General features: G+C 33.0%; 4 protein-coding genes across 4 annotated transcripts; 3 read left to right on the forward strand and 1 right to left on the reverse strand.

The window, feature by feature from the left end:
- The first annotated feature begins 85 nt into the window (after positions 1–85).
- On the forward strand, positions 86–1682 carry LOC116351473 (BTB/POZ domain-containing protein 3-like). Its single transcript, XM_031783577.1, has 2 exons — positions 86–162; positions 243–1682. The coding sequence occupies exon 2, from the start codon at positions 308–310 to the stop codon at positions 1115–1117; it is 810 nt and encodes a 269-aa protein (XP_031639437.1). The 5' UTR covers positions 86–162; positions 243–307; the 3' UTR covers positions 1118–1682.
- A 2960-nt stretch (positions 1683–4642) lies between these two features.
- On the forward strand, positions 4643–5332 carry LOC116351470 (homeobox protein Hox-B1-like). The gene is made up of 2 exons (XM_031783573.1): positions 4643–4678; positions 4787–5332. Exons 1-2 carry the CDS (start codon positions 4643–4645, stop codon positions 5330–5332), a joined length of 582 nt encoding a protein of 193 aa, XP_031639433.1.
- A 1274-nt stretch (positions 5333–6606) lies between these two features.
- Positions 6607–8636, forward strand: LOC116351472. The gene is made up of 2 exons (XM_031783575.1): positions 6607–6716; positions 7055–8636. Exons 1-2 carry the CDS (start codon positions 6680–6682, stop codon positions 8524–8526), a joined length of 1509 nt encoding a protein of 502 aa, XP_031639435.1. The 5' UTR covers positions 6607–6679; the 3' UTR covers positions 8527–8636.
- Positions 8503–11132, reverse strand: LOC116351471 (atlastin-like). The gene is made up of 8 exons (XM_031783574.1): positions 10600–11132; positions 10385–10540; positions 10191–10319; positions 9974–10126; positions 9674–9907; positions 9481–9603; positions 9056–9205; positions 8503–8844 (listed from the first exon to the last, which is right to left on the reverse strand). Exons 1-8 carry the CDS (start codon positions 11107–11109, stop codon positions 8713–8715), a joined length of 1587 nt encoding a protein of 528 aa, XP_031639434.1. The 5' UTR covers positions 11110–11132; the 3' UTR covers positions 8503–8712.
- Between the last annotated feature and the right edge of the window lie 6 nt (positions 11133–11138).

The raw sequence follows: 11138 nt of genomic DNA on the forward strand, positions 1-11138 counted from the left end.
AGCAAAACAAGTACATTTTAAGCAGTGAACTTTTATTTACTTTTCAACATTTTTCAACTAACTAAGTTCTTTTATATTTTCTCAGTCAGAATTATTGAGTGGGCCACATCAGCGACATTTAATCTGAAACATTTTGGTATCACATAAAATTTTTGATCGAATGTAAGAAATTGAGAGTAGAAGAAGAAGAAGAAATGAGTCACAAACTGAGTGATTATTTATTGGTTTCTCTTGTATTTCAGATTAGCTCGTCCTTTCAGCGAGTGAACAATAAAATTTGGTTTCAATAAAAGGAATTTCGGCAGTCATGTCAAACACATCGAACGACTACGCAATCAAAGGTATTTCATCAGTTGGTGAACAGTTGTATTTGAACGAAGAGACGGCCGATTTTCACTTTATTTGTAAGTCAGCCGATGGAAAAGATGAACGCATTCCCGTCCACAAATTGCTTCTCGGCAGCGTTAGCGATGTTTTCCGAGCAATGTTCAGCGATTCATGGAAAGATAAAGTCGACGTTGTAATTACAGACGCCACAGTCGCTGAATTCGAAGAATTTTTGCAATTCTTTTATTTGACACGGGCAAAATTAACGATGGATAATATTGCCAAGGTTTTGTATCTCGGTGACAAATACAACGTAACTGAATGTATGGATACATGCACCAAATTCCTGCGACGAACAATCACTGAAAACAACGTTTGTTGGTGCTATGCGCTTGCCGTTCTCCACCATCAAGATGATTTGATACGATACTGCGAACTAATGATCGCCGAAAATACAAAGGCTGTTTTTTCTTCGACCAGTTTTCTGGAATGCAGCAAAGAAGTGTTGGGTCACATTTTGGGAATGGACTCATTGTCTTGTTCCGAAGTGGAAGTATTCAAAGCGATTATTGAGTGGGTAAAAAAAGCCAGCGGAGAGAATGAATTGACAAGAGAAATTGTTCAAACTCATTTGGGTGAACTATTTTTTAAAATTCGCTATCGTTCGATGACATTTGAAAATTTTGCTGCTCTCGATCCTTTATATGGTGGTCTTTTCACGTTAGACGAATATCGAGAAATTGTTCAATTGAATGCAACAACACAGGTGAAATCACATACTCACGCGTGATTTCAAATACATTCGTGAGGGGACCATATTTCATTAAAAATATTGAAACAACCAGATTCTCAGTCAATGAACCATTGCTTTTAAAAATGATCACTTGTACTCGTGTAAACGTTTTTGAAAACAACAAATACAGTACTCTTGAAGAAGAGTTTCCATCGAAAATGACAATCGTTCAAATGTCCGATCCAAAGGAATCTGGTGATGAAATCGTTCTCCATAGTAAAAAAGTTGCTTTGCAAACAAATAAACGCTCCGACATATTTTTGACCAAGCCCATTTTCATCAAACCTGGAATTTTGTACGAAATCCGCTTCGAGCAAACTCCATTAACCAACTATTGTACTGGCATACAAATGAAAACCGAATCACAATTAGATTCTGATATCGTTATAAAGTTTTACAACGATCCGACTGTATCGAAGTCTGATGAAGCCCGGGGGCTAGTACGTGGTTTGATTTTCAATAAAATTTAAGTCATTTCCAGGAAAATTCCAATCGAATGAAATCATCCACATGTCAACATAAACAGAAATTCACAAAACGTAACTGAACTTACATACATCGATACAATTTTATATAAAGTAAATCCGAAGAAAAAAGAATTTATTGAATTTGTCATTTACAGAATAATAAAATATGAATAAAAAAAATCAAATTATTGTGTTCTTCTTGAGTAGCATTTTTTAGCAGTGTTCTTGACTGTCTTGAAGTTGACATTATGGGAAAAACAATTAAAATGAATGAATATTTTATTCAAAAGTCGTTAAAAGTAAACAGACGACTTCGTTCCAACGAAATTTTAATTTGAATTGATTTCAATGTCGATTGTCTGATATGACCTCAATGTAGACAACTTCATATGAATTGATCATATTTGTCTAGTGTTTCTCCTTCGTTCCAATGACTTTTCGTACAACTTTTAATTTATTATTGTTGTGAAATGATGAAATTCATATTTTAGCTGTGTTTTCTCCAAAGAAATACTTTGCAATTCGAACTCGATGATATATCAAAGATATAGTCGTTTAAACGTAATCTAAACGCAAATTGTTTCAATTTTTGGATAACTCATAAGTATCACTGGGATCCATGCTGGGATCCCATATAACGCAATTTTTCACCTAATGCAAATACAAAAAAATGATTCATCTTCACATTTGAATAACAACTTAAAACAATTTAAACGACTATATCTTTGATATATCATGGAATTCTTTCGATTCTAGTCGAAAAATAATGATTTCAAAGCAATGTGATGTCAAATTTGGTTTTTTGAAAAATGGTACATTTTGAACTGTGAGGTGAAAATATAGCTTCACATCGGTCAGTATGGAAATGTGACAATGAAGTTAGAATGCTTTTAAATGGCATGGAAATTGTTTGTAAGCTAAAAATGGGCAAATTCGGTGATTGGAATACGGGAAGTAAATTTATGTAACTTGTGAAGGTAAAACGACCAAAAAGTGACCATTCGACCCGATTCGACCATATTTCTACATTTCCCAATGTTCAATAAAAATATCAGTCTTCGACCGACCTATATGGAACATCCAAACGACTGTATATCAAAGCTATAATCAATTATTTTTGGTTGGAAAGCATTCCAGCTTCAATACACATCAATTTAGTATATACATTCTCTGATTTTTGGAATTTCGGAAATTTTAGGTAAAAACTGTTCTATTTTCATCCAAATCGCTTGAAACTTCACCAGAACCTAAATTCTGGTCATAAATGATGATTACTCTTCATTTCAAACCGATGTGATTGAGAAAAGGTGTTTTTATATTTTCACAAAATCTAGTGGTCCAAGGGATCCATCATGGAATCAAGATAGCTCTTGCGCTACCTACTGGTGAGACGAAAACCAAAAATTACCGGTATGTTGTTTCTGACGTCTAATAGACGCAAAAAAACTATTTGCCCAACAAATTCCGAAAAATTACTAAAAAAACCACCCAATGTACATTGATGGTTTTACGCATTCTTTTTGTACGTACTTTCGATTCTATATAATCTTACCATGCAAATTTGAGCTTACTAGATGATGTTGTTCAAACTAAAAACACCAATGTCGTAGCGATCTAGAGTGGAAATGTTGCCAACAAAAAATGTGTGCTATTGTTGTTGTCGTTTCATTTCTCTGAACAAATATTTTGCCGATATACCGTTGAGTTGTTGTGTTGCCATATCGAATTCGCCATTTTCATCCACTTTTCTCAACTATCTTTGTGATTTAACATTTCACTGAACTGTCATAAAGGTCTACAGAGGTTATTCATCGTTTTTTTTTTCTCCAAATTTTATTGGCCAACATGATAAATGAAATCTTTTCTTTTTGAATGTAAAAATCAAATGAAAATGACCATGTTCAAGGTTATGTGACATAACTTATGTCGTATCTCAAGTATTGCCAGTGTCAAAACGCTTTGAATTCGTCTTTCTCTCGTCACTTTCTTTATATACAAGTGTATTAGCAAATATCGGCATGTTTCTATATAACTGTATTTATCGGTATATATTGTGATGAAAAAAACTCACGCTTTACACGAATATCATATTGAACAGATATGACGATATATCTCCGATATGCCAATATGAAACGATAATATGCAACTTTCATCCAAAACGTGAAAGCACCTAGGCCATATCACTTATCTTCCAGACAAACCTTCAAATTAGTTCGTATCAAATTTGTGTGCAAAAATTTAAAAAATTCATATTTGTAGCATGGTAGGTTGCTATTTCTATATGCATAATGTGTGCTGTGCGTTTTGGATACATCAAGAGATGCCGCTGGGTGTTAATACTGAACTATATCCATTCTGAATAAAAAATTTGAGATTATTAAATTTACTCACTCAATTTATTTGTCCAATTTGTCAACTTATCGCTTGACAGACTTACGGATAGGGTTTGGGTGCTGCTCAAAAATTCATTGACTAATTTAGACGACCAATCGGTTACTTTGTGAAATGATGAGAAATTCTTTCGATTTGCTATGGTTTTTCGCCAAGAAAATTATTTCGATTTGCCTGAAAAATCAACCCGCCTGAAAAATTTTGCTCGCACATTACTGATCCAAACTATAAGTGTGAAAAATGTCGTTCAGGTTGGTTGAAAACTGTAGTTACGGACAAAAGAATGACATTTCATTCTTATAATGTAGATGCATATATTTGAGAATTGCCAGAGCTAAAAAAGGTCAATGATGAGACGCCTCTCATTGGATAGATCATAGTTGGTAATACTAATTACTCCATATGCTTAATGAGATGCTGATGATGTATACCATGTATAAATATGCGGTATCTTTGAATATGGAGATATTCGTTTTGGTTCTTTCGATCACTCAACACCACATTGAATAGAAGAAAAATTTACTAAAAACATCACCATTGCTCAAAAAAGTCTACTCTTTCGAATAAATCATCGCATCAAACTCAATCACTAGCATATTTTCGGTACAGTGCTTTTCAAAAAATAATTGAATTTTCTATCTTTAAACTAAACAAAAGGGAAAACATGGCTCAGATGAACGCTTCTCACGTTTCAAATCCGGTATGTATTAAAAGTATTTTTTTTTTTAATTTCAAAAATATATTTTCCTCAATATAAATAGTTCTATTTAATAACCACCAATTGATTTTGTTTTCTCTTAAATTTCAGCAAAATCGAAACTACGCTCAAATAGATGGAGAAGAATCAACTGATCGTATCCCTGATGTACCACTTGGTCGTGGAGGTCGACCGAAACGGACTCGCACTAAATTTACTCCATTTCAAATTTTCGAACTCCAAGAGAAGTTTGCTGAAAATAGTTCTTTGCGGAGACCAGGCCAAGCGGAATTAGCACAGTCCCTGAAATCAGATGTGAGAGTGGTTGTTGTCTGGTACAACAATAGACGCAGTGCTAAGAAGAAAAGAGAGAGAGCTGCGATGACTGAAGCTTCAACTAGTTCACAATCAAATTCGGTCAAAGCATCTCAAGCTTCAACTAGTTCACAATCGAATTCGGTGGAAGCATCAGCGGATGAAGTTGCTGTCGATGCATCCAAAACAGCATCCGTGTGTATGATGAATTACTGTGAGCCTTGTGAGTTTTGTGAATATACAAAACAAACATTCGATGTAAGTATATATCCGGATTTCGTCGGAGATACGGACGAATACAATACTTTTATCAGCGACATTGGATGGGCAACATCACCATAAGTCAACAATGAACATATTGGACAGCTGTAGGGAAAGTCGAAGAGTACACAGAGAGAAAAATGTGGTATTTTTAATTCAATTTTTTAATATAAAATCAACCAACAACGAATTAAATTTACCATTTTTGACATCTCTGAGGCATATTTTTCAAAAGAGAATAAGTTTTACCAACTGCTTCATTACATTCACCAAATTCATGGGCTAGCGTCATCTGTGGTTTCGAAAAGTTGGTAAATGTAATGAAGCAGTTGGTAAAACTTATTCAAATTTAAATAACAGAAAAATCATTAAACGATCACAACCAAGAGAAATTGTTTTGCATATTGCCTGGTTTGTTTTACCTTAAGTGCAATTTCGCCGAAAATACTAATTTTTCTCGAAAAAAGCTCTGACCAGAACTAATTACGTAAACGATTCATGTTTTCAATTTTCAATTATCATCCATAAAACTTCATCTCTGTTTTAAAAGAAACACGCTATTCATCATGCTCAAAAATGGACAACGTAATAATAACGAATATTACAATCGTACGATGTGCCATTTTTGAAAAATCAGGTAATAAGTTCAGGTAAAACTAACTAAATATTTAAGTACAAATTCAGTCACAAAAATAATCCTAACGAAAATTTAAAATGTATAATAAATGTATAAAATTCTTAAAAAATAAACTCCATGTTGAAAAGTACTTTAATGGCGTTAACAATTTATCTTTTATACAGTTTAGCGGCATATTCATTTAAAACATAATTACAGAGTTTTGCTCAATGCATGCATTCTTGTTCGCTGTGATGTATAAACTGCTACCTACATTCGCATGCGAAGGACGACGCTATAAATAATTTAAATTCTTATCATTTTTGCATTTTACACTATATAGAATGCCCCCCACCATAACCGAATTTGATCCAAATCAAATAGTTCTATTCAATTTTCCAAAAAAACTAAACCGTCGATTCAAAATCTTTTTGTCTATTGGAAAGATTTGTTTTGATACTCAATGCAGTGTATTTTTTTAACAAATTCAATGGAAATTATACAGCTGATTCGCTCTTTTGTTTACATTCCATTGCGTTGCAACTTGGTTGACGTTATTTCCAACGAAATGTCATTGATAACAGAGGAGAAGTTAAAACGGGGAATTGACATTCTCTGTCATATTAATTTCAAATTTCTTATGCATGCATTTAAATATTTTTACTGTGTGTGTGTGTGTGTCTCTTATACATATACTGACAGATCCATTCTCACCACTTAAAGCTATGTATTCGCTATATAAGCGCATTGTAATTGCGCACAGACAAAACTGTATTTTAGATAGTGATTTATCGCAAGCAACAAAGATCCAAATGGGCATTTTCCATAGCAAAATTCATTTAAAAAAAGGTAAAAACTGAAAACTATCAAAAAATTGTCAATTATCGCACTCAGTAAGACTTACTGTCATTCTATGTTTTTTAGCTGACAACAGCAAATGTTGTCATAATATCTCGGAATTTTTCATTATTGTGTTTATTCACAACATTGCAGCCACGTAATTGCTTTTTTTCAATTTACTCTTTCATTTGTGCTTTTTTTACTTGTAAGAAAATTATTTGTGGCATATCATGTAAATATTATTATTGATTCAGTATTTGTGGGCTCTTTCAAATTATCATTGGTTTATATAAAATATGGTTTATCATTGTTTTTTTTTCTCTTGTCTTTGATTATTTCATCATTAGTGAGTATGAGTCATCAAGAAAAAATGCAAAAGTTATCCCAACCGGACGACCAAAATGGTATCTTCACTGCCGGCTCTGGCCCATCAAATGTGGAATCACCACCAAAAATATTTAAGTTGAGCATCGATTGTTTCGATGAAATCTTTGAGTATTTGAGCTTAAAAGACTTGCATTCATTCGGTCAAACATGCAAGCGAATGAACAAAGTGACCGGCGAATATTTCAAGCAGAATTATTCAGCGCTACAAATAATCAACGGTCGTGATGGTATTCATACGGATTTTTCAAATAACGATGTCTTTTGTGAAACTTTCAATATTTTCGGAAATTTCGAAAAAACCAAAATATCTGGCTTCAATCAATTCATCACAACAATAAATGTCCATTCTTATCTTTCACCGTTGAGAAACATTAAACCGTACATTGAAGAATTTGTCTCGATCAACAGTGTCAGTATAAACAATACCACCATAGCCCCTATGTTCTTCAATTGCTTCTCAAAAATGCTCGCAAAAATCGAAACTTTGGACATTTATTACTGCAATTCGAATGACATCTACGAAGGTATATTGAAATTTTGCATAAAATTAAAGAGACTGTACGTGACGAATTCGGAGTTGGATCAAATTTACTGCGCACGAAATGGAAAGTCTCGATGGTTATTTCAACGTTTTCCCAAACTTGAAAATTTTGAATTGATTCCAAAAAATGAATTGGTCATTAATGAGCTCAACTCCTTCCTTGAGCTCAATAAAAGTATCAGCACATTTTCAACGAGCGCAAATTGTTTGTGGCATAATCGACACGCATTTCGAAATTCGGAAAAGGCATTGCACATCTTGGAAGTGAAGTTCGTTCATCCGATCGGAAGTGATGGACCAAGTATGCAATTGATTTTCAATCTAATCAATGAACTTTACGATCAAGGATTTTACAAAAGATTACATTTGTACGTAGCGAGTGTGGATGAAGAAATCAATGTTTTGGCCGCTTCGACCAAGAATCTCGATAAATTGTGCATCAAATTGTTCGACTATGCCAATCAAACACTCCCCGTGAGTGTAAAAGAGTTGGTGATTTTGGAATACAATAAAGAAATGACCATTGCACAGTCAGCCAATTACATTGCAGTCAATCCCATGGAAATGCTGGCGAATGAACTAACTAATTTGCAACGTCTTTATATGGTCAACGCAAGCTTTGATGACATCTTGCCATTCATTCGAAAATCAACTCAGTTGAAAAAGATCAAACTTTTACACAAAGATGGATTCGATTCTAGAGTAGATGCGCTTAAATTACGAACATTGAACCGGCAACGTGAACAATTATTTGGTGCCCGAAAAGTAACGATTTATGTACGAGATAAGGTATTCGAGAAAACGAAATGGACTACCACCAACGGAGTCACAGATTTAAGTTTGATTGAAGTTAAAAGAAGCGACTCGTACGAATGGAAACAACATTTTTAATTATTATTTCAAAATATTACATAAAGAACTTAATTTGATTCTCTCATATTAAATTGTAATGGATGATTTTAATTTTTTATTGAAATAAAAATGTTTATACTTCGAATTAACGAAAATTCTTTCGATTTGTTTAGATAAGATGAGATATTTTGGAAAAGTGTCTGGAAAAAGTCAGATAAAGTATCTTTACCCAATACGGATTGTGTTGCGTCTTCTATTCCTTTGGGTAAGTGTGTTCCATAATTTACTCAAATCTTGATTTAGTTTTTCACGAAATATTTTTGAGATGCCACCATCACATATCTTTTGAGCATCAAACTGCAAAAAAAACATATAAGTTTTATTCAATTCAAAGGTATGTTATATTCTCCCCGGATTTCAAAAACATGTGACAAAAACAATTGAATTTCTGAAAAAAAAAATCTTTTTTCGTGCAATTGAATTTATGAAATTACATCAAAATGTGTCAAAAACTTAATTTTTTCATATAAATGTTTGAAATCCATTGAGATTTTGCTTTATATGTTACCATTTCAAGTCCAACGTCTTTCATTCCAAGGAACAAACCATTCAAATCATATTCGTTGAAATGTGTTCGTAGGATTTCGGCTTGAGCCCCCTCTTCAATCACCGCTTTGATTTCTTGAATTAATCTTTCATTGTGCGCATTGGCTTTTTTCTAGCAGAAATACAAGTTACATATAAGTTTCTGATATTTCTACCACATATTGTCGTTTTACCAAAGATAGATCGCTTTTAGAATACTTTTAGTCATTAATTACTCATTATTTCCTTTGTTCGTGTATTACGAAATGAATGTTAGATTTATAGTTCGAATGATAAAATGGCAACATTTTGACCTCAAAGTGGGCAATTTTGTCTAAATGATTTTGATAAAAGCTTTCTGATGTAAAAGTAATCATCACCAAGAAATAGATCAATTTGAACACTTACAATGAACTCTACCCGTTTTATTTCATTTTGCTGTTTGAAAAATAAAAATTCCTTTCCAATATTAGTCTGAAATCTACGTTGCATCGATGACGCCAAGTCATCACAGCCAAATTTTTCCTGAAACTATGATAAAAGCAAGCAAACAAAAATACAAACACAATATATTTTTTTCGAATATAATATTTCCACATACCTGGTACATTGAGTGATTTTTGGTGCTCTGGTGAAGTTGTGTGAATTCGGTTTCATTGAAATAAGTTTGGATTTGTTTGATTGATTTTTGCATACAACTAACGTACGATTCCATTGAATGTTCACTAAATATCAACATTTGCTCAAGTAATAACCGTAAATGATTCAAATCATATTCAAGCTTTTCACGAAAAATATTAAAAATATCATGATCGCCCAGCTTTTCGTCATTGAACTGCAAAAGTATACATTTTTAATTAAATAAAAACATTTTAAATTGAAAATGATTGTCACACCGTACCCGTTTCAAAGCAGTATTTTTTAACTCTTCAAACGAACTGAGAAGCTCAAAATCGCTCAAATTTAGTTTTGTATTGATTCTATCGATAATTTGACTGTAAGTTTTTGCTTTTATTGTGTTGACCATTTTTTCGTTGAAAAGCTTCGCCGTTTCCTACAATTTTTTCATAGAAAATTTATATTTGACCATTTTGTTTGCGAGTTAATATGTTACTTACAATGTAATTTCGATACATTTTATCATTTTCAAGATGAAATATGTTGAATTTGTCTTCAATATCAATTTCAATTCGTTTTTGATGGTCCAATATGAGTTCATTTGTCCCAAACTTTGATTTTGTCTGAAACTGAGCATAAACATCAGAAGAAATGACATAATTCATGTTCATTAGTTATTTCAATGTTTTCAAACCAGTTCAATTGCCTTATTTTTCGCACTTCGATGGAGTTCTTTGAGTTCATTTCCACTAAAATATGATTGCGTTGCATTGAGCGATTTTTGCATGTAATCAATGTAAAAATGTATGCACTCATTGGACAGAATTAAGTGGTTGATTTCTCTTGTTGCCTAGAATTGAATTAATTTGTTTTTGAATTGTTTTCATCAGATAAAACAAAAACACATACCATTAAAACGGTTTTTGGTTCGGGTAGTGTTTGTCCATTGAATAAATGCAAGTACGACTGTAAATATGGAATCAAATCTCTGGCGCGCACTTCATGCCCATTGATTTTTTTTACAACCAGATTTTCGGGTGCAAAAATGGATAGTGTCAATTCTTTCGTGTATTTAATAAAATCGGGATGAATTTCTTTTAAATTGCCGGTAAAATTAGGTTGTTGTGTTACAGCAAAACCTGGATGTGGCATTAAAAATGCACCGATTTCATCAAAACTTGAATTAATTTGTTTTCTCAGTTCGCGCATTTCAGCTGTTTGTTCGTCATCTTTTGCCAAAATATCATCAATAACCTCATGTCCGTACATGCCATAATCGATTTCATAGGCATATTGCCAATCGCGAACGAGAAACACTAAATATTGAAATGGTTTTTTATTTGTTTGCTCCAAAACGAGTCGACCATATTCCGTGAATAACTGCAAATGTTGTAGGTGTTGTTCTTGAATGTTATGCATCAAATTGAAGATTTGCACCGAAGACAGCA

Source organism: Contarinia nasturtii, unplaced genomic scaffold, assembly GCF_009176525.2.
Source record: "Contarinia nasturtii isolate CC-2019 unplaced genomic scaffold, AAFC_CNas_1.1 Cnas_scaffold_5505, whole genome shotgun sequence".
NCBI lineage: Eukaryota > Metazoa > Arthropoda > Insecta > Diptera > Cecidomyiidae > Contarinia > Contarinia nasturtii.

Excerpts from the sequence above, each read along its gene's own strand:
- LOC116351473 (XM_031783577.1), top strand. The coding sequence starts at position 308 with ATGTCAAACACATCGAACGACTACGCAATCAAAGGTATTTCATCAGTT.
- LOC116351470 (XM_031783573.1), top strand. The coding sequence starts at position 4,643 with ATGGCTCAGATGAACGCTTCTCACGTTTCAAATCCG. Across the intron at positions 4,679-4,786 it reads CTTCTCACGTTTCAAATCCG|CAAAATCGAAACTACGCTCA; the intron begins GTATGTATTAAA and ends CTTAAATTTCAG.
- LOC116351472 (XM_031783575.1), top strand. The coding sequence starts at position 6,680 with ATGGGCATTTTCCATAGCAAAATTCATTTAAAAAAAG. Across the intron at positions 6,717-7,054 it reads CAAAATTCATTTAAAAAAAG|TGAGTATGAGTCATCAAGAA; the intron begins GTAAAAACTGAA and ends TTTCATCATTAG.
- LOC116351471 (XM_031783574.1), bottom strand. The coding sequence starts at position 11,109 with ATGCATAACATTCAAGAACAACACCTACAACATTTGCAGTTATTCACG. Across the intron at positions 10,320-10,384 it reads AAAATAAGGCAATTGAACTG|TTTCAGACAAAATCAAAGTT; the intron begins GTTTGAAAACAT and ends GTTTATGCTCAG. Across the intron at positions 9,206-9,480 it reads TAAAACGGGTAGAGTTCATT|AAAAAAGCCAATGCGCACAA; the intron begins GTAAGTGTTCAA and ends TATTTCTGCTAG.